The following is a 23,328-nucleotide window of genomic DNA, read 5'->3' as shown; positions in this document are numbered from 1 at the left end:
ATAATTGCCAGTTTGGATAATATAATTGACAGAGAGGATTATGCCAGTCAGGCCAATATAATTACCAATAAGGCTAATATAATTGCCAATCAGGCAAATATATAACTTCGAATTGGGCTTTTTCACCCACAGGGTTATTGATTGATGGAACTGCCTACCTGTCGAAGCCTTAAACTGCCAAAACTGTGCTGAATTTCAAAATATAATTGGAACAGATCATCAAGGCAAATGGGGAGATCTTCAACAAGCCGCCGGCTTCCTGTTCTCATCGAAGCCACTAGGGTCAGCCGCGTCCAACAGCCTGGTTGATCAGTCCGGCAACCAGGAGGCCTGGTCGACGACCGGGCCGCGGGGACGCTAAGCCCCGGAAGCACCTCAAGGTAACCTCAAGGTAGGTTAGTGGCCCTCAAGTAAATCGGGTAAAGTCTTATTCCCAGACAATTACAGCATAACTGATAAAATAGGCTACAGTAATATAAATTTCTGGTTAATTTTGAGTGATATAAATTTCATAGTAATATAAATTTAAATTTCATATTCACTTCACTGACAGTTATAAATGCCAGTCTGCCTTCAATAAACTCTTTGGTGAAATATTTATAATCAAGAGAGGAACTCATTTATTTATTTATTTATTTATTTATTTATGCATATACAAGAATGTACATTGGGAATGTGAGGATACATAATATGGTAATTACAGTCTTGTAAAGCCACTAGTACGCGCAGCGTTTCGGGCAGGTTCTTAATCTAAGAAAATTTAAGGAGGTAAATACTTGCAAAATTTATAGACAAAAAATGATAACCGTTACATGGAATGAAAAAAAGAATTTGAGAGAAAATTGTAGGTACAGTATATTAAAGCACATAGGTAGCTAAGATTGATTGCAATGACAGCTTGAATGGTAGTTGACAAAAATTGGTAGTCACAATACAGCATATGGCTAGCACATAAAAGAAGACAGCAATGAACACAATGATGAGGTTGTTTAATACTACATAAAAATTAGGAGATTGGGTAACACTAGGTACAGAGCAAATTTAAAGCTCAGTGTAAATAAGCCTAAGCAAAAAATAAAAAATGGACATCAGTTTGCATATGAATCTGATGAGAAAATTCCTTGATTAGTATATATTTCCCTTCCAATGAAATGGTCTCATCTTAAGTATGTCTCAGACTGTCTTCTTCACCAACTCCAATGCTAAATAATATTACAACAAAAATGTCCATAACTTAGCTACAGAGTATATTAAATTTTAAATAAATTTCCACAGAGAGCAAAAACAAAACACATTATTACTTACATAAATATGAAGAAAAACATTTAAAGCTTTGTTTTATCTTTGCTAAACTAAAGAGATTTTTCTATACTTATAAGCAATTTTGAGTTTTCCTACAGTGACAGCTTCTCTAGTTCTTGCTTGGTCATCTAACTTTCATAAAAGAACAATATAATAAAATATCTTTAGATCTTTACCTTTCATTGTTTAGTGTATTTCTCAAACAAAATATAATTACCTCTGAAGAACATTCAACTGAACAAATCCACAAGGGCCATGACAAGGATTCGAACCTACGTCCAAAATCATCCCAGACGCTGCCTTAATTGACTGAGCTACGACATGATCCAACTGACAGTATGATACCACACTGTTAAAGTTAATATACCATTATGTGCCTCATTATCCTTTAACATTCTCTTAATTATCTTCCACACTCAAAGTATTTAGCCTGTTATTTGCATGTGTCATCTTGTGCCTCTTCATATGTCCACGGTGACGGAATGTCTGTCCACACTCTGGACACTCCTGAGGTTTGTCATCTAAATGCACCATCATGTGAGTTTTCATATTTCCTACACGATTGAATCTCTTCCCACACTCTGGACACTTATGTGGTTTGTCACCTGAATGTACTAACATGTGTCTTATTATAGTTCCACGTTCTCTAAATTTTTTGCCACACTCGGCACATTGAAAAGGTCTCTCATCCGTATGCACCATCATGTGATTCTTCATACTTCCACGCTGACTGAATCTCTTCCCACACTCTGGACACTTATGTGGTTTGTCACCTGAATGCACTAACATGTGCTTTACTATAATTCCACGTTCTTTAAATTTGTAGAGGTGACCCACGTGTTACAACAATAGTACAGTAATATTTCACCTGGAACTGTCGTCGTAGGGAGAGGAAGGGCTGGTAGGGTAGGTGGAGCAAGTCTAGGCTCCTCAGGAAGGGTAGGACAGAGGGAGTCAATGCCTCTTAGGGGTCCTATGGGCACATATCCTAAGTGCCAGTGGTGCCGGGCAGGCGTCGTCCGCGTTGGGTCACATGCAGTTCAAATCTGGCCCACTCGGCCTGCGCGGGCTGCCGCGCGGGTAGGCCGTGCGCCGTCGTCGTCCACCAATCAGGGCACAGCCCTGCCTATACTGTAAAATGTCTCCTTGGCGGGCACTTTGAATGTGGTTCCCTCTACACTCCTCCCGTCCCTATAGAACAATGGGTATGTTGGAGGGAAAACGTTTCACTATATACAACATGTCTTTTTTGTAAAAATGTCTGGTTTCTTGAATGGGTCCTATTACAATTATTACCCGTATTATCTTTGCACTATACACGAACTGTTTCAACATTGCATACACTACACTATTCCCTTTCCTTTTTTCTTTTTTTTTTTTCTTTTCAGCTTCACTCTTAGGAATTTACTCTGTCCTAACAATATTCCTCGCACCGAAGCGCTGCTCCTTGAATGTGAGTCCTTTGACAGAGCAACCCTCTTCCCACATCTCACCCCCAGGATCCCAAGGGAAAGCAATTGGATCTATGCCTTCCAAGAACTGACCAAATGCTAGTTCATTCTTTATTTTCTTCTGAGCCCTCCTTTCCACATTGTGTCTTAACGGGCCCCACTTCCTGTGAGAATTTTGCTTTGCTTCCTGATCCAGACCTGTTTGTTCAGTAGTGGCATGGTTCCGAATTGCCACTTTTGTCCTGCATTGGATTCCTGAAGGAGCCTCACTTGACGAGTTCTCACTTAGCATAACCAAACTCTGTTGGTTGTATGTGTCTGATGTGCTAATGTCCATGTCCCCCCTGTCAGTGTGAGCCGAGATGTCTTCCACACCTCTAGACAATATCTGGTCAGCATCTTGCTCCGATGCCCCTCCTTGGCCTGTTATGCACTGGGTCGGAATTAGACCGAATGAGCCGACCCGGCAGCGTTTAAAGACGAATTCTGGTCCTTAAATGAAACATGTGGCTTGTTGCCCGAGGTGTCCCCGTGCTGGCGGACTGCTTCCTCATCCCTTTCGGATTCCTCACAGTCCCGAGCAAAATGACCCTCTTTTCCACACCTGTAGCACTGAACAGGTCGCCTAGGGGATGGGCTACGGCGATGCTGTGGTGACATAAGAGCAACTGTAAGGTGCCTCAAACACTCACACACCTGGTCCAATCTCCCGTTGGTCTCTGAGATACCTGCTACCAAGGTGTCCAACTTCGCCTCCACGCCCCTGGAAGATAAAGGATGCGAGCCCGCACTCGATGGTCGGCAAGTGTTGATTCCAAAACCTGAAGAGCTGGTAGCCGGTGACGTGCCTGGGGAGCTGGGAAGGGCGAGTGTCGAGCGCCGAGAAGCGTCATTACTCCTGGGTGGCCGCTCATACTGGGAGTACCTTCCCACTGCATTCACTCGCACTGCTGGACCTTGGGGCACTCGGTGATGGGAGTCGTATCCTTTGGAACCTGAGGAACCGTGGATCGCTATGGCATTGTGCTGGAAGGTTTGGGCCCGATCGATAGCCTCCTCCATGGAGGAGTTCCTCGCATTGGAAATGTATCCTGCCAGACTCTTATCCTGTAATCCCTGGCCAAATCTCATTACTGCGATTTGTTCCACTTCCCATCGTGGCACATGTTTGTAGGCCCGATGAGCCAAGTGATGGGCCCTATCTGCCCAATCAGCGATATCCTCTTCTGGTTCCTGCTGAGCCTGGTTAAACTTCATCATGGCTACATCCAGAACTTCCCTATCGCCAAATCGCTTGATCATCTTATGCATCATGCGATTATAATCGATCGACGGTTCTCTGTCCAGTAAGTAATTGTAAAAATCACTTGCCTTACCCTTGAGGCACCACCCTAACTGTGTCAATAACGTAGGTCCGCTCCAGTCCTTTTCCGAGGCATAAGACGTGAAACGGCAGTAGAAGGTGGCCCAATCTGACTTCCCGTCATAGTCCAACGCCCGAGGTGGTGTGCGGAAGGTCTCTTTCTGTTGGCGATAACCTGTCCGCCTGCTGCGGGATAGAGAGGCATCCGAATCGGAAGTCCGAGAGCTGTGTGACGAGTGTCGAGCTGTCCGTCTCCTTGATCGAGTCGATCGATGGTGGGAGGGGCTCCCCTGCCGAGTACCTTGCCGGCCACTAGCCCTGGAGTAAGCTGGTGACTGAGGTCGGCGTCCACGTTGTCTGCCACTGGCGGCACCCCTAGAGGAACGGCGGGTACCCGTTTCGCTGGACGAGGACGATGAACGACTTCCTGCCCCCTGACCTGAGGGCCCGGGGCCCTGTTGGGACGGGTCCGCCTCAAACGATATAGCAGCCATCAAATCGGGTGTGGCCCGAAGGCGGTTGATATCATAAATGTTGTCCTCCGTGATCACGTGGCGATGCCGAAACTTGATAATGCGAGCGGCCAATGTATCTCCTACACCCGGTAGCAGCTGCAGCTCAGCAGCCGAAGCAGAGTTTATCTTGATTAGAGCCATTGTGCTGGTGTCAAAAACTAAAGCTCAAATATATCGTGCCATGCCTGGTAATAGGCCTTAGATCTGGGGCCAGGCACCTCACATGTATATCACACCAAACAAAACAACAAACAACAACAAAAAACACAGACACCAATGGCCACACTTAAGGTTCCAATGTTCAGAGATAGAGATAAATGTTCCACAAGGAAAAATAAGCACTGCACAGTCAATAATGTAAATGATGGGGCCAGGTGGGTTTCAAGCAACATAAAACACTGCACACTTAATTGGTACCTAAATCACTTGAGGCTTAGACAAAAACTGGGCACTTACTGCACTTGCAAAACTGGAAAATCTGATATGGCAGGCACTTTGAGGAACTTTAACAAGCAATGTGCCTGATTTTCATAAGCACTGGGCTGAGGGTTCTCAAAAACACTTTTTTCAGGTGAACGTGTGGAACTGTGTGCAGGGCGGATCACCATCCACCTTAAATCTGGTATGAACACAAACTCACTGGCTCACTTAATGTATCTCTTCCCCTTGAGCCGTTACTTCTGTAGAAAGCCTAGAACAGGTTACGTCTAGTTAACAGTAGAAATGAGAAAATAACAGACCTGTAGCAAGCACCCTGCAGAACTGGGACCAGCGTCGCTGTAGTAAACACACTGGAGACGGATGGGCTCGGGAACGACAGCCTGAAATCCTCCGCGAGCGGATTCGTAAACAATACAGGTCGGGTATGCTCATGAACGGTGGCCCGTATTCCGTGTGAATGGTGGGACTCGTCTCCCCTTCTTCAAAGAACTTGGGGACCGCGGGAATCGGTGCTTGGGGGACAAGACAATAAAATGCAACAAATCCGGAGAAATAATCCGTATAAAACACTGATAACTGGAACTTATGGAGAATCTTGGGGGATTGCACAAGATGTGGAATAAAATATATGCACAAAAAAAACAGGGGTTGAAATATCTTGGGCACCGCTATTGAACAACAAACCGAAGAACATCTATGGTGCAACCAAAGCCAGTAATTCGAGACTGGAAACGTTGAACACTATCTAAGACGTCTTGACTGAAGTCGGCAGAACGATGATGCAGATATCTTGGCGAGGTCCTCTTGATCACCGCGTGGGAACGTTTACTCACTGCGCCAATGTAGAGGTGACCCACGTATTACAACAATAGTACAGTAATATTTCACCTGGAACTGTCGTCGTAGGGAGAGGAAGGGCTGGTAGGGTAGGTGGAGCAAGTCTAGGCTCCTCAGGAAGGGTAGGACAGAGGGAGTCAATGCCTCTTAGGGGTCCTATGGGCACATATCCTAAGTGCCAGTGGTGCCGGGCAGGCGTCGTCCGCGTTGGGTCACATGCAGTTCAAATCTGGCCCACTCGGCCTGCGCGGGCTGCCGCGCGGGTAGGCCGTGCGCCGTCGTCGTCCACCAATCAGGGCACAGCCCTGCCTATACTGTAAAATGTCTCCTTGGCGGGCACTTTGAATGTGGTTCCCTCTACAAATTTTTTGCCACACTCAGCACATTGAAAAGGTCTCTCATCCGTATGCACCATCATGTGAGTCTTCATATTTCCAACACGATTGAATCTCTTCCCACACGCTGGACACTTATGAGGTTTGTCACCTGAATGTACTAACATGTGTCTTATTATAGTTCCACGTTCTCTAAATTTTTTGCCACACTCGGCACATTGAAAAGGTCTCTCATCCGTATGCACCATCATGTGCTTCTTCATATTTCCAACACGATTGAATCTCTTCCCACACTCTGGACACTTATGTGGTTTGTCACCTGAATGCACTAACATGTGAGACTTGATAGAATCAAGATGACTGAATCTCTTCCCACACTCTGGACACTCATGAGGTTTGTCTCCTGAATGCACTAACATGTGAGTCTTGATATGTCTACGCTGACTGAATCTCTTCCCACACTCTGGACACTCATGAGGTTTATCTCCTGAATGCACTAACATGTGAGTCTTGATATAACCAAGATGACTGAATCTCTTCCCACACTCTGGACACTCGTGAGGTTTGTCTCCTGAATGCACTAACATGTGAGTCTTCACATGTGAAGGACGGGTGAATACCTTTGGACACTGTGGACACTGGTGAGTCTTCATCTTCTTTATGACAGGTGCAGTTTGTGTGAAGGTTTTCTCCCCGGGGTGTTGGGAGAAGCGTCAAGGCTTGAGTGTTGTTTCTTAGAGTTAGACTTGATGTGAGCACTTGGCGGTCAATGGTGATGCTTCTTCTTTATGATAGGCGCAGTTTGTGTCAAGGTTTTCCCTTAATGCTCGTGCTGGACATCACTGGCTGTTGTTGTTGTTGTTGAGTTAGGGGCGACGACGATCATGATCACTGGCTGTGGTGCTACTAAAATGGCGGCGGTTGTTTACCCTCTCATCACCTGAGGGGTCCATAGAATTACCCAAGTCGGCCCAAATCTGGCCAAAACTACCCAAATCGTCCTAGCATTACGTAAGTAATGAAGAAATATGGTATATTTACTTACTATAATGTTGGTGCTACACGTAGAACATGATCAAACCTATTTTTACTCTGAAATAATCTAATTTCATAACGAAATGAGACGTAAATATGTGAGAGGTGACGCCATAGGAAGTCGACGGTCCAAGCGACAATTGTGTGGAGCGACTTATCCAAGATATATGGTCGCCTGGAGAGTGTTTGCTGCCATAACAGCCTCCTGTACACAGTGATCCAGTCGTCGTATTTCATGGCTCAAATTGTCGCAAATTTAATTGGTAATATTAACAAGTAGAATGTGTATTTATAATAATATTTTTCATAAACAGCCACAAAATATTTAATATTTATTAAAAAAAAGTGTCTGGAAGTTAAATCAATTCCACATGACAATAAATTTGTTATATAGATACTAGCGTTATTCGTTGGTATGCGTTCGCTATTTAAACTACTCCAGTCCTTTTCGTTCATAGAACACCGAACCCTACACGCTCTCTGATATATTGCTTAATTAACAAATATTCACAAATAAAGATTATATTTATATATGTTATCAGAAAGGCAGATATAAAATAGTTTGTGTTAATGCATCACAGAGATTATACCTTATTAGAGAGGAAAAATATTCATATTTTAAACAAGGCTTCTTGGCCGACGCTCTCCCTTTCGATGGGAACTATGACCTTTTGAAAATCAATGTTAATTGAATCTATATATTGTAAAAAACGAAGTTTTTTATGTCATCAGAAAGACATATAAGCTGCATGTTAATACTTTGGTATAAATATAACTGAAGTGAAAGTGAAGATATATGCCTTTTTATAGTTGATGGCTCGCTCAGGGAGTGTGAAGGCCTGCACACAAGCCAATCAATTTTATAATTAATGTACATATATGCAAAGTAACGTCAAAGGTTTTTATTTCAGAATAAAGACAGATGTAGACGATAATGTAAATACATTTCAAGGAAAACATATCTTAAATGAAAGCAAAGATATGGTCAAATAAATAGGCAATACCACACCATCGCCAGTGTCCGGACACATGAATATTCGCATTAGGTAGGTGAAAGGAAATGTACCCAACCATTTCCATTTACGCGACCAGTTTCCGTTCTTATGTTCTTACTTACATTTATTGAAATTTATCATCATCATTTACAGAAATAAATTAACATAAAAATGTAGTAATTTTAATACACAAAACAGAAGTAGATATGTATGTAAATTATGACGCAGGATAGGATCACTATTGCAGAACTATTCGCATACTTTGCGTCATTATATACAGTACTGGAATTTAAAAAAAATCGCGGAATTCAGAGATAACACCATCATTGGTGTCCAAGAGAAGTGTAAGTACTTCATTTATAATGATGTGCTGCCCGAAATCTTAGCGAAGTATCTAAAATTTGCTTACTGTAAGTAATTCATGCAAATGATTGTAAAGCTGCCGCCCAGTTGGGTGGGTGTGGAGCACATGACTGTTAAGCTGGCGCCCAGTTGGTTGGGTGTGGAGCACATGACTGTAAAGCTGCCGCCCAGTTGGGTGGGTGTGGAGCACATGACTGTTAAGCTGCCGCCCAGTTGGGTGGGTGTGGAGCACATGACTGTAAAGCTCCCGCCCATTTGGGTGGGTGTGGAGCACATGACTGTTAAGCTGCCGCCCAGTTGGGTGGGTGTGGAGCACATGACTGTTAAGCTGCCGCCCAGTTGGGTGGGTGTGGAGCACATGACTATAAAGCTGCCGCCCAGTTGGGTGGGTGTGGAGCACATGACTGTTAAGCTGCCGCCCAGTTGGGTGGGTGTGGAGCACATGACTGTTAAGCTACCGCCCAGCTGGGTGGGTGTGGAGCACATGACTGTTAAGCTGCCGCCCAGTTGGGTGGGTGTGGAGCACATGACTGTTAAGCTACCGCCCAGCTGGGTGGGTGTGGAGCACATGACTGTTAAGCTGCCGCCCAGTTGGATGGGTGTGGAGCACATGACTGTTAAGCTGCCGCCCAGTTGGGTGGGTGTGGAGCACATGACTGTTAAGCTGCCGCCCAGTTGGGTGGGTGTGGAGCACATGACTGTAAAGCTGCCGCCCAGTTGGGTGGGTGTAGAGCAAGACTAGTAATTGGACGACTCACCATAGATGTAAAGTGCCTAGTATAGTGACTTGTGAGCCTCTTGTTGAATCACTTGTGATACAAAGATTATTGATGTGTGTATTTGTGTGGGTGATTGAATATGTATGTGAATGTATATGTATGTATATGTATATATGCAATTGACGATCACGAAACAATAATCATTTGTATGCGGAAAATTCCATATTTCATTTCTCTGGATTTACCGCATATGTATATATATGTACATGTATGTATGGTTATGTGTACATGTATATATAACATTAATAAGAGGAAATGAAGATGAAGAAATGATAAAAAGAATGGCAATAGTGGATAGTAGTAACACACTTAAGAATTATTCAGTAATAAATACAAACTCGTCCTTCACCTATGATAAAGGAAAGTCAACTTGGAAGGATTCAATTTACATGAGATTAAGATTAGGATACAAATATATCTGGCAATACGGAGTTGATGTCAGTGAAAAAGATAAGGAGTGTAAATTATGTAGTATGCCGCACGCCCACACCTTAGAACATTATGTATTAGAGTGTCAACTTATTGATAACTATAGAAATAAGGAAATAAGTAATGTACCACATCAAATTGTTTGTATGTGTGATAATGGTATGATAGACAGTATACTTAGGAGCTACAAAAATTTTGCCCCAAGAGTGTAACAATTGTATGCTGTACTTACTATATTAACCTGCAATGTTAAATGGGATTCTTGTAATGTTAATTGTCTATTTGTACTTACTGAATTTGTGCGCCCCTTGAGGGACTTGAAGTAGAGGGGGTAGAAATAGCCTAAGTTACTCTATCCCTTTGAGATGTATTTTTTTCTTGTCTCAATAAACATACTTGAACTTGAACTGTAAATATTTGTGGCTTCCTGACCATAAAGTTACCGCCGCAGTCGAGGGTAAGAGACCGGATGTACCCAGTATACAAGCCGCACTGGCTATTAGTTCATAAAAGCTGACAACTTACCCAGATAAACATTACTTCCTAATTATATATATATGCAAATAATACAATTAAAATGTTTAAAACGTGATTATATATATGTATCATGTGGACAGTTTTTAATGTAATTTTTTCTCCTGATATTCGGGTTCTTTATTTTGCTTCATCTTGAGGCAAAGCCCAATACCTTACGCCATATTGATGCTCTGTCTACAGATCATTCTCTCTCTCTCTCTCAAATCATATACATTGATGGTTTCCTACACCGCCACACGGGTGCAGCTGCAAGTGCAGTTGCCTCTACCCATCAGACAGAACTATTTGCCTTGCTTGTTACACTAAAATGTGTACAAGTGTGTGTGTCTATGTATGTATTAACACGATGTACTGAACGGGGTGAGAATAGCTTGAGCTACCTCATCCATTTGTGTGTATTTTACCTCAATAAACTTATTTCAATTTCAATTTCAATTCAAGTCTCCAAACTTGATGCATTAATTGTAAGTGATTTTCTACCATCCTGCATTAATTGTAAGTGATTTCTATCATGCTTAATTGCGCGCAACTCTCTAAGACACAATTGTAACATGACCGTGTCTGAAGCTAGACAGAAAACACAACATTATTAGTGATGGTAACATAAGCCATTTCATGTGAATTCCATCTTCGTTGACCTCCGAAACTTAAGGAATGGTCCAGAAAATAGCTACTAAAGTTTAAGTCAAGTGTGAGGATACTTTAGTTGATATTTAGATACTTCCAATAAGTGTAAACATAACTGCTGACGATGCTACCTTCCTCTATTCAGACCCCAACCCAAACGCACTATATAATAATGAAAATAATAGATTTAAAAAGTCCACTCATGGATGTAAACTAACAAACTCACATCAAACATAAAAAAGACCGACTACTATTTTTGTTCGAAAGTAAATCCTGAAACCAAATTCAACTTCAGATACACAATGTTAACATTAGCAATAATGATTATGGAAAGTTCCTTGACCTATACATAGACAAGAGACTGAACTTCAGCATCCACATACAACACATAAGTGAGTGGTGAGAGAGAGAGAAAGAGAGAGAGAGAGAGAGAGAGAGAGACAGACAGAGAGAGACAGACAGAGAGACAGAGAGAGAGAGTGAGAGAGTATTCACCTAGTTGTGCAGGCGCGGGTTGAGCTCTGCTCATTCGGCCCGCCTCTCAACTGTCAATCAACTATTACTGACTAACTAATTTTTTTTCTCTCGCGCACACACACACACACACACACACACACACACACACACACACACACACACACACACACACACACACACACACACACACACACACACACACACACACACACACACACACACACACACACAAACAATCGACCGGGTAAACAAGGATAAACTATTCAACACTGGTGGGACGCGAACAAGGGGACACAGGTGGAAACTGAGTACCCACATGAGCCACAGAGACGTTAAAAGGAACTTTTTCAGTGTCAGAGTAGTTAACGGATGGAATGCATTAGGCAGTGATGTGGTGGAGGCTAACTCCATACACAGTTTTAAATGTAGATGTGATAGAGCCCAGTAGGCTCAGGAATCTGTACACCAGTTGATTGACAGTTGAGAGGCGGGACCAAAGAGCCAAAGCTCAACTCCCGCAAGCACAAACAGGTGAGTACAAATAGGTAAGTACACACACACCAGGAAGCAACCCGTAGCAACTGTCTAATTTCCAGGTACCTATTTACTGCTCGGTGACATCACATTAACATTTACAGAGAGTAGAGAATTAATTAGGTATCTGGGAGCTAGTTAACTGTTGTGGGATGTATATCTTGAGGTACTGTATACAATGTTCACAACAGAGCAATGTATAATCATTTCATTGTATACAACACATTGAGAAAGAATGAAGGTTAGATCCGAAAATTATTGTGTGGCTCTCTCATGACTTGTTTCCGGCGCGAAGAGTTGTGAATTTACATGAAAATGTACCAACCAACAAAATCTTGTTACATAGCAGTAGGAGTAACATTTACTCCCTAGGTCCACGAGTCTAGAGCGCTGTCCACTCGGCCACCACCTCCCTTATGAGAGGGAGAGAGTGAGTGTGTGTGTGTGTACTCACCTAATTGTGCTTGGGGGGTTGAGCTCTGGCTCTTTGGTCCCGCCTCTCAACTGTCAATCAACTGGTGTACAGATTCCTGAGCCTACTGGACTCTATCATATCTACATTTGAAACTGTGTATGGAGTCAGCCTCCACCACATTACTGCCTAATGCATTACATCTGTTAACTATTTTGACACTGAAAAAGTTCTTTCTAACGTCCCTCTGGCTCATTTGGGTACTCAGTTTCCACCTGTGTCCCCTTGTTTGCGTACCACCCGTGTTAAACAGTTTATCTTTATCTACCTTGTCAATTCCTCTGAGAATTTTGTAGGTAGTGATCATGTCTCCCATACTCTTCTGCCTTCTAGTGTCGTGAGGTGCTTTTCTCGCAGCCTTTCTCCGTAGCTCATGCCTCTTAGTTCTGGGACTAGCCTAGTGCCATATCTCTGAACTTTTTCAAGCTTCGCCTTGTGCTTGACAAGGTACGGACTCCATGCTGGGGCCACATACTCCAGGATTGGTCTTACATATGTGGTATAGAAGGTTCTGAATGATTCCTTACACAGGTTCCTGAAGGCTGTTCTGATGTTAGCCAGTCTCGCATAATCACACACTCACGTGTGTGTGTGTGTGTGTGTGTGTGTGTGTGTGTGTGTGTGTGTGTGTGTGTGTGTGTGTGTGTGTGTGTGTGTGTGTGTGTGTGTGTGTGTGTGTGTGTGTGTAAAATATACACTGAGGACAGGCAGCTTGTGCATGTCTATTCGTTAGGTGTATATCGAGGTCCACCTCAAAGGTCGAACTACTGACCTCCACATTCACCCTGGGCACAAGTAGTCTCGAACCACTAACCCCAGGAGCAGGAGACAGTAGTTCTATTAACTACTTTACCTACAGCATAAAGAAGAATTCCAGAAACAAGAAATGGCAGTTGTTAACTGCTTCTGGAATCCTTCTTCGAATGTAGATGTTGCAAGGTTCTTTGATTATGTAAGTTAACAATAAAGAACTAGATACAAATTAAATGTGTGCTATAAAATATGTGTATGTGACATATATTCATATAAGCACAGACGTTGCGGTATTCAGAGTAAGGACAGTTTTTCCTCAGACCCATGCTCACAGTTCCTAGAAACCAGGACAATTTAGTAATCATGCGAAACTGCGGCATCTCTTACCGAGTCCATTTTGAACAAAAGGTAGTGAACAAAAATATCGAGTACATACAAGCAAAATATATATTCAGGCATTAAGTGTGCAAATTCATCATAGTGAATAATAATAATGGTTCTGTCAACTATGGGTTTCACAATAAACTAAAGGTAACAGGATGAGCATGGGTTGCACAAACTATTGGTAACAGGATGGGTATGGGTTGCACAATAAATTACTGCGCTAGGATGAGTGTGTGTGTGTATATTATAAATATATGTGTATATATATATATATATATATATATATATATATATATATATATATATATATATATATATATATATATATATATATATATATATATATATGTCGTACCTAGTAGCCAGAACGTACTTCTCAGCCAACTATGCAAGGCCCGATTTGCTTGATAAGCCAAGTTTTACGAATTAATATATTTTTTCTAATTTCTTTCTTATGAAATGATAAAGCTACCCATTTCATTATGTATGAGGTCAATTTTTTTTTATTGGAGTTAAAATTAACGTAGATATATGACCGAACCTAACCAACCCTACCTAACCTAACCTATCTTTATACGTTAGGTTAGGTTAGGTAGCCGAAAAAGTTAGGTTAGGTTAGGTTAGGTAGGTTAGGTAGTCGAAAAAAACATTAATTCATGAAAACTTTGCTAATTAGGCATATCGGGCCTTGCATAGTAGGCTGAGAAGTGCGTTCTGGCTACTAGGTACGACATATATATATATATATATATATATATATATATATATATATATATATATATATATATATATATATATATAATTAGGAAGTAATGTTTATTTGGGTAAGTTGTCAGCTTATAAGAACTAATAGCTAGTGCGGCTTGTTTGATTTGATTGTTGCCGCCGAAGGAGGCTAGTTTATTGTGCACCCCATACTCATCCTGTGAGCGGTAGCGCAAAAGCATTACAGAGGGCACAAAAGGTCTTTATCAGACCTCATCTTAGATTATTACATAAACAATTTCTTCAATCCTTCACACCTTATAGATACAATGTCAGCTAGTTACAGAGAAAGTGCTATTACAAGAGCTACATATTTACAGTAAGTCATCATACATTAATGGTAGGTCTTGTCGTTAATACATAATAGTTTGGCCAATGGGGATATTACAGAGTCATAGGGGAGCTTCTGTTTATTATTAGTCCTCACAATACACTACTTGTTTCTGAATCTCATATGTCGTTCATCTACTGGAAGCGAAATGTGGGTACAGTGCAAGGATTTCAGGTAATTTATCCATGGTAATAAGATAGGTTGCCATATCATACAGAGTGAGCTTAGATTTATCTCTAAACGGCTCAATTTTACAACAATCCAAGATATAGTGTTCGAGCGTGTGTCCCTGCCTATGTCCACACACTTTACACTTTACTTCATCTAGATCCCTATACAAGCCGAACTGCCAGAGATACTTGTAGCCAAGTCTTATACGAGCTGTGACAACATCTGTTAGTCTACTGACTTTGTTACTTGCCCCATACACATGTTTTATTTCACACATTTCATTGTGATGAACGATGGACCTGCTAGTTCCAGTTTGCACTGTTCTACTTTCTTCAAATCCATCCAGGAGTTCTCGTCTAATGACACTTTTAAGAGACGTATTTGATAACTCAAGATTCCATTCAATACTGTTTTTATTTACTGCAACCTTAGCAAGGGCGTCAACTTTGTCATGTTCCTGCATGCCAATGTGAGAAGGAATCCACAACATTTTTATATTTACCCTCTTGCTAAGTATTCTTATATATCTACGTCTAGCTTCCAAGACAAGCACGTTATTACTTGATTGCAAACTGTTTATTGCTCGTAGTGAGGATAGGGAGTCAGAAATAATTAAGCTGTCTACTTCAGTGTTGTCAATAATTTCGAGTGCTACCAGTATCGCTACCAACTCGGCTTGCATTGTGGACGCCCAGTTACTAATTCGGATATTTCTTTGAATTGTGCTGCCATCGGGCTGATGAGCAATAACAGCACTTCCTGCTCTCCCTGTAGCTGTATTGAGTGATCCGTCAGTGTATATGGTCTGTGCAATGTTGTTTTCAGCTTGTATATTGTGAATGTGTTCTATTGTGCTTAATTTAGCAGCAAGCTGAGCATGAGGGTTGCTTGTGATTAGTTTCTTGGTGGGGTATGCAGGGGTCAGGATGTCAAAAGGTACTATCTACCAGGGTGGAAGGAAGTGCTGTACTCTTTCATCTGTATATACATCGTGCAGTCCCATCATTTTAATATGAGTGGCAGTTCTTTGAATCCATTTAGACTCGCTAGTTCCATTTCGTATGTGTTCTAACAGTGCAACTGACATAATGTTGTTTTTGTTATCACGCAGCAGCTTTAGTCCCATCATAAGATTAATTTCTAATATTCTATCTCTAATGCTAAGTATATTTAATTCTTTCCGCATGTTGAGAACTTTGGTAGTTATAGGACAGCCAAGTATAATTCTGAGTGCTTCATTTTGCATTTTTTCCAGTCTATCAATACTTTTGCCATTCTGCAGGACCAAAGCTGGTGCATGATAGTCTATCAGAGACCTTATATACGCTAAATACATCATTCTTGCTATTCTAATATTAACAACATATTTCGGGCTGTACCCCACTACAGTTCTGAGAGCCTTGAGTCTGTCTCTACATTGTTGATGTAACTTATTGACTGCAGTTGAGGTACAAGGGACAGAGACACCAAGGTATTTGAAAGAAGAGACATAGTCTATTGGTATGTTGTCTATCTTAAGTTTTCGTGGTCCACTTTTGCGGTTGCCAATTTGTCTGTTAAATACCTTAGTTTTAGCAGCGTTGATTACAAGACCAAGGCTCTCACAAGCTGTATGTATACAATTTAAGACTTTGCATTTTGCGGTGGGTTTTAGTATGCACAAGGATGTCATCTGCATAGCTGATAGGGATGTTTGCCGGACTAGTTGGGATTGATTTTAGTAAAGCATTAATTAGAACATTAAACAAGGTAGGACTAAGTACTCTTCCATGTGGGGTGCCTAGTTGCATTACTTTAGTTTCACTCTTGTAGCCTTGGAACAGCGCAGAGGACTTCCGGTTGGCAAGATAGCCTCGTATCCACTGTAATAAATGTCCCCCTATATCCATTCTCGCTAATTCATACATAATCACTTCCCTATTAGCAATATCAAAGGCATTTTTTAAATCAAGAAATGTTGTGTACTTGTGCCTTTTATCTCCATGAACAGTAAGAAAGGTTGTGATACAGTTGTGTACACTTTTACCATGTGTGAAACCATTGATATCAGGTGACATGTGCTCTTTAACTCTATACAATAATCTATTAAGCACCATTCTCTCAAAGGTTTTGCACATGCAACTGGTCAGTGAGATGGGACGGAAAGCATCAGGTTGGCCAGGCTTTGGTACAGGTACCGTAAGACTGGTGGTCCATGATACAGGCAACTGCCCAGAGACATAGCTGGCATTAAACAATTCTAATAATGGGTTACCGGGTACACGATGTAGGAGTCTTAGAATATCATAGGTGATACCGTCCTCACCAGGAGCAGTGCTACTGCCCCTGGAGAGGGCTGCATCCAATTCATAATCTGTATATGGAACATCACATTCATCATGTTGCTTGCTCAACATGAAATTTATGAGAGAATTTCTGTCTGTGGACCTCGCCTGCAATTTCTCCCCAGTGCTAGCTGATAGCATTCCAAGGCTGAAAACCTGAGCCTATTTTGCAATTAACTGATTGGCTTTCTGTAGCGGGTTTGGGTGTGAAACTTGTCTACTATTTTTACCAATAATTTTGTTTATGCCTTTCCAGGCTTTGCCCAGGGGAGTATGCAGGTTAAGTCCACTAACAAAACCCTCCCATTCATTTTGTCTCAGTTCAGTCATTCTCTCCCTTGCCGCTGCAAGCGCGGCCTGAAACAGTTTTAACATTTGAGGAGTTCTAAGGTTCTTATATGCTTTACCTGTCTGTCTAGCAATTGATTTAAGCTCTTTCAGTTTAGCATCATCATAGTACTGGTTGTGTCTGACCTGTTTACCAGTACTTCTTTTTGTTTGGCGTGACTCACTATTTTTGATGGCCTCATAGGTATATGGGTACATCCGGTCTCTTACCCTCGACCGCGTCGGTACCTTTATGGTCAGGAAGCCACGGATATTTACAATGGGGCTCGGTCAGTCAATATGATTCCTTTGACATCACTCAACTTATGTATTCTGTTCTCGTAATGACAATTTGAATGATATCAAGAATATTTTGAATATCTTCTGACATAGATGGTGCTGTAGTTGATTGTTGTTCATGACCTGTCCAGTGGGTCGAGACTAGTCTCATTAGCATCTCTCAGATTAGTGGGAAGAAATTCTTGCTGCAAGAATGTGTGTTCTCAGAGCTAACTAGGGTAACTAAAATACTTATTTCCTAAATAAATACTTTAATTGTAAATATTTGAAAATATATGGTATGTTTCCGAATTTCTGACGATATAAAACATATTGTGGTTTATAATTAAGTTCTTAATAGTGATCCTATCCTGCATCATAATTTACATAATATTTACTTCTGTTTTGTGTATTAAAATTACTACTTTTTATGTTAATTTATTTCTGTAAATGATGATGATGATAAAGTTCAATAAATGTAAGTAAGAACATAAGAATGAAGGTAACTGCAAAAGACTTATTGGCCCATACGAGGCAGCTCCTCGTATGGAGCTGCCTTTGATAAGTAATTACCAAAGAAGGCACCAAGCCGGGAAGGCTGTGTAGCACAATCAAATAAGTCAACTGCTCCTGAAGAGGACGGTATTACTTACAGTTTACTGAGATTAGTCTCACAAGTACCAGGTAATCCACTTTTAGTGTTGTACAGAATGAGTTTAAGTGAAGGAGTATTACCTGATGATTGGACAGTGTCATTGTTCCCATCCCCAAAGCACACTCAGATAATTATAGACCCATATCTCTAACATAATTTTGTCTATTAGCACAGTTTTCGGCGTGAAGGCATTGAGTAGATCTCGGCAATACAAGAAGTTTCAAGCTAAACTTTCTAATATGCTACACTCACCTGAGGTCCGTAGAAGAGCGAAATCTGATTATGCATTTTGGTTCTACAAGGTAGCCAACTCCATCAAAATATTAAATATGTACCCAACTCAATTAACGATTAATCAACCAATTACTCCATGGGATAACTTGGATCTAGCAGTTGATTTTGTAAATGCACCCAAGAAAGATAATGTACACTCTACATTATTAAAACAGTTAACACTGAAAAGCATCACTGAGAGTACTCAGGGTATGGGTAACGATGTGTGTCAGTGCTATACCGACGGTTCTGTAGAAGAAGGTGGACGATGTACTGGATGCGCATGTAATATATTTGAACAATCTTCTCACGTACATACAGCAATGAAGCGCGTCAATGATTGGGCAAGTACAACTCAAACCGTACTTGCAGGCATATACCTTGCCACGGAATTTTTAAAAGACAAAGGCAGTGGACTTATATACTGTGATTCGCAGAGTGAACTCCTGGTATTGAACGCACATAGTAGTGACACCCAGAAAATAGTCAGTGATATTCGAATGAATATTTTAGCTGCCAGAGAAAAGAGATTTGAAATTAAATTCCTATGGATACCATCACATGTTGGCATCTCAAGGCATGACACTGTTGATATGCTTGCAAAGACAGCCTGTAGAAAACCAGTGGTAGAAATTGATATGGGTGTTTCATTAGCAGTGACAAAGAGAATACTTAAGCAAACATCTAATGAAAATCTCACCGACCTAACAAATTCACAAAGACCTGAAAGTTGTAGCATTAAATATTATGATAGATATCGTGCGGAGACATTCACATACAGGATTAATGGAACAAGAACCCAGCAATGTGATGTTATAGTGGCCAGAATACGCTTGGGATATAGACGTATCTGGCAGCTTTCTCAAAACCCAAATGTCGAGTACACAATGTGTCAACTTTGTGAAAGAGAAAATATGCACTCCCTTGAACATTATATTGTAGAATGTCCCATACTGACTGACTTTCGCCCTCCTGGGCTAAGGTATGCTGAACTGTGTAATTACTATTTGAGTACTGGAACACTTGATGATATATTGAACTTGTACCCTAGATTGACCATGTAACGTATCAATTATACAATGAATGTATGTGATGTAACTCTATAACCTGAGCTAGTGAAAGCACCTTAATCACCTTCAGTGATTAAGTGCTTAATTGCACACTAGTTTCTCTATCAGTTATCTCACCTTGTCAGAGTAAAAGAGACAAATATATGTGTATGTATGTGTGTATATATGTATGTATATATATGTATATGTACGCATACGTCTGTGTGTTTATATGTATGTGTATAAAGTATATGTGGAAGCTGGTCAGAATTCAATTTCACCTTTGTAAATGCACGTTAATGACACTATGTAAAAGACACATCGAACACTTTATGTAGGGCATACGTAAATCTGTGTATTTATGTATTTACGTATGTAGCTTAGCCTAGCATTTTAAAAACACTACAATCACCTTCTGTGGTTGATTGTTCAATAAATCCCTGAACTATATGTTTAACAAATCTCTAACCCTATCAATGGAGTTAGTTAGTTTAGTTCTTATATTATGCACCCTATACCCATCTTGTGGGCGGTAGTGGAAAGGGTTAGAGTCCATGGCGGACTGAAGAAAATGTATATATGCTGGTTAGCATTGTTAATGTGTGGCCACGTCTGTGGTAGAAAATAATACAAAAAATCAAATAAAGGTATTATTGAAACTTTATAGGAAAACATTAAATCCTAAATATATCTTTAATATTATACTTGAAATATTGTATACTTTGCTCTCTCCATCGTACTTCTGCACCTGATGGCAAGTGGTTCGGTGCAGTGTGCAGGTGATGTTCATTACTGGGTGAGCTGGCAGGTGGTGCTCACCTGCCAGCTCACCCAACGAAAATTTGGTTTTTAATACACTTACACATTTGTTGGGTCTTTCCTTCACCTTCATTCAAGCACTAGGGTATTACAGTAAGTGTTTTAATTATAATATTTATTAACGTTATTATTTTTAATTTTTATTATTATTAGTATTATTATTAACAGGAGAGGAGTGTGTGTGTGTGGGGGGGGGGTATAATGGTACACATGTCCACATCCCAATGCCCGCCCTTCCAGGACTGGGGGTGCGGGGGTGTACAATAAACTATACCCACATCCGGCGGCAGCTTGTCGAAGGCGGAAGTGTAGCCTAGACAATTTGTCATGATAATTAGTGATGACTCTTATTTTGATTATGGGTCCGTAATCCAGTTAAGCTTTTATTCTTAATTTATATTACAATGCTGGTAAAATACACTTCTTGATGATGAGTATGGAGTACAAATGAACTCATTGTGTACCCAAGTTCAAGTTCAAGTATGTTTATTGAGATAAGCAATAAATACATCTCAAAGGGATAGAGTAGCTTAGGCTATTTCAACCCCCCTCTAATTCAAGTCCCTCAAGGGGCGCACAAATACTGTGACTACAAATAGACAAATAACATTACAAGAATCCAAACAAGAATTGTGTACCCTATACTCACAGGATGAATATAGGGTACACAATAAACTACCACTCACATCATGGGTATGGGTTGCACAAGAAACTATCGCGCAGAGGATGAATATGGAGAGCAAAGTAAACAAAGATTCACACGATGAGAAAGGGTTGCGCAATGTCCTATGACTCACAGAATGAGCATTAGCTGCACAATAAACTACAGGTCACAGGATAAGTATGGGTTGCACAATAAATTACAGGTCACAGGATGGGTATGGGCTGCACAAACTACCGGTAACAGGATGAGTATGGGATGCACAATAAATTACGGGTCACAGGATGAGTATGGGTTGCACAAACTACTGGTAACAAGATGAGTATGGGATGCACAATAAATTACCGCACAGAGGATGAGTATAGGGTGCACAAACTGGTTGGGTAAATGGAAATGGTTGGGTACATTTCCTTTCACCTAATGCGACTATTCATGTGTCCGGACACCGGCGATTGTGTGGTATTGGCTATTTATTTAACCATAACTTTGCATTCATTTAATAATTATATTAAGATATGTTTTCCTTGAAATGTAGTTACATTATCGTCTACATGGCTTTATTCTGACATAAAGACCTATGGCGTTACTTTGCATATATGCAAAGTAATTATAAAATTGATTGGCTTGTGTGGAGGCCTTCACACTCCCTGAGCGAGCCATCAACTATAAAAAGGCATATATCTTAACTTTCAATTCAGTTATATTTATGCCAAAGTATTAACATGCAGCTTATATTTATGTCTTTATGATGACATAGAAAACTTCGTTTATTACAATATCTAGATTAAATTAACATTGATCTTCGGAAGGTCATAGTTCCCATATCGGTAAGGAGAGCGTCGGCCATATGAAGCCTTGTTTAAAGTATGAATATTTTTCCTCTCTAATAAGGTATAATCTCTGTGATGGATTCACAAAAACTATTTTATATCTGCCTTTCTGATAACATATACAAATATAATCTTTATTTGTGAATATTTGTTAATTAAGCAATATATCAGAGGGCGTGTAGGGTTCGGTGTTCAATGAACGAAAAGGACTGGATCACTGTGTACAGGAGGCTGATATGGCAGCAAACACTCTCCTGGCGACCATATTTCTTGGATAAGTCGCTCCACACAATTGTCGCTTGGACCGTCGACTTCCTATGGCGTCACCTCTCACATATTTACGTCTAATTTCGTTATGAAATTAGATTATTTCAGAGTAAAAATAGGTTTGATCATGTTCTATGTGTAGCACCAACATTATAGTAAGTAAATATGCCATATTTCTTCATTACTTACGTAATGCTAGGACGATTTGGGTAGTTTTGGCCTGATTTGGGGTGATTGGGGTAATTCTATGGACCGCACCTGGGCGTTCCAATGTTTTTGTCTGGTTCACCATATCATTTTTCCAACCTCTTAATTTTGTTTATATCTAATCATTTAAAATTAACACTTGTATTTATTCTCATGTTTTTTAATCAAAGAATATACTTGGAATTGTTTCTTTAAACATAATGCCACACGATTATACTTTTTGAAGGAAACAGCTCTCCCATAGTGAATGTGTTCTGAACCATAATGGAATCTGACCCATGTATCAATCGGGTCAACCCTTGTGTGGCGTTTCCAAAATGGTTGCCCCTGTTGGTGTAGCGAGTTAATAATAATAATAATAATTAATAATAATAATTTTTATTTAGGCAAAGGTACATACATAAAGAGATTTTACAAAGTTTGTTGGCTTTATAGATAAGAGCTAGTACATACAATGCCTAAAGCCACTATTACGCAAAGCGTTTCGGGCAGGAAAAAACACTACTGACTAAAGCTTAAAACTAATGGGTAAAAAGAAAAAAATGCGTTGAGTACAAATAAAAATAGAGGTAAAAGAGGGGGGAACATTGTTGAAAAACAGCACAAATACAATTACAAATTATTACAGAAAATTACATTAAAACAGCGTTGATTTGAAAAACAAAAAAAAAACAAAAAACATACATAGGTTGACAATAGAGAGGTAAGGTAGGTTACAGGGAATTTATTAGGTATAGCTTC

The 23,328-nt window shown here is 40.5% G+C and overlaps 2 protein-coding genes across 2 annotated transcripts; both read right to left on the bottom strand.

The window, feature by feature from the left end:
• Positions 1–603: 603 nt before the first annotated feature.
• Positions 604–4,204, bottom strand: LOC138371363 (uncharacterized). Its single transcript, XM_069336147.1, has 2 exons — positions 1,908–4,204; positions 604–1,823 (listed from the first exon to the last, which is right to left on the bottom strand). The coding sequence occupies exon 1, from the start codon at positions 4,065–4,067 to the stop codon at positions 3,198–3,200; it is 870 nt and encodes a 289-aa protein (XP_069192248.1). The 5' UTR covers positions 4,068–4,204; the 3' UTR covers positions 604–1,823; positions 1,908–3,197.
• On the bottom strand, positions 4,072–6,831 carry LOC138371326 (zinc finger protein 391-like). The gene is made up of 3 exons (XM_069336113.1): positions 6,578–6,831; positions 4,125–4,776; positions 4,072–4,092 (listed from the first exon to the last, which is right to left on the bottom strand). The coding sequence occupies exons 1-3, from the start codon at positions 6,829–6,831 to the stop codon at positions 4,072–4,074; spliced, it is 927 nt and encodes a 308-aa protein (XP_069192214.1).
• Positions 6,832–23,328: the final 16,497 nt, after the last annotated feature.

The sequence above is a fragment of the Procambarus clarkii genome, chromosome 35 (genome assembly GCF_040958095.1).
Source record: "Procambarus clarkii isolate CNS0578487 chromosome 35, FALCON_Pclarkii_2.0, whole genome shotgun sequence".
Lineage (NCBI taxonomy): Eukaryota > Metazoa > Arthropoda > Malacostraca > Decapoda > Cambaridae > Procambarus > Procambarus clarkii.
This window is presented reverse-complemented; position numbering and strand designations above follow the sequence as displayed.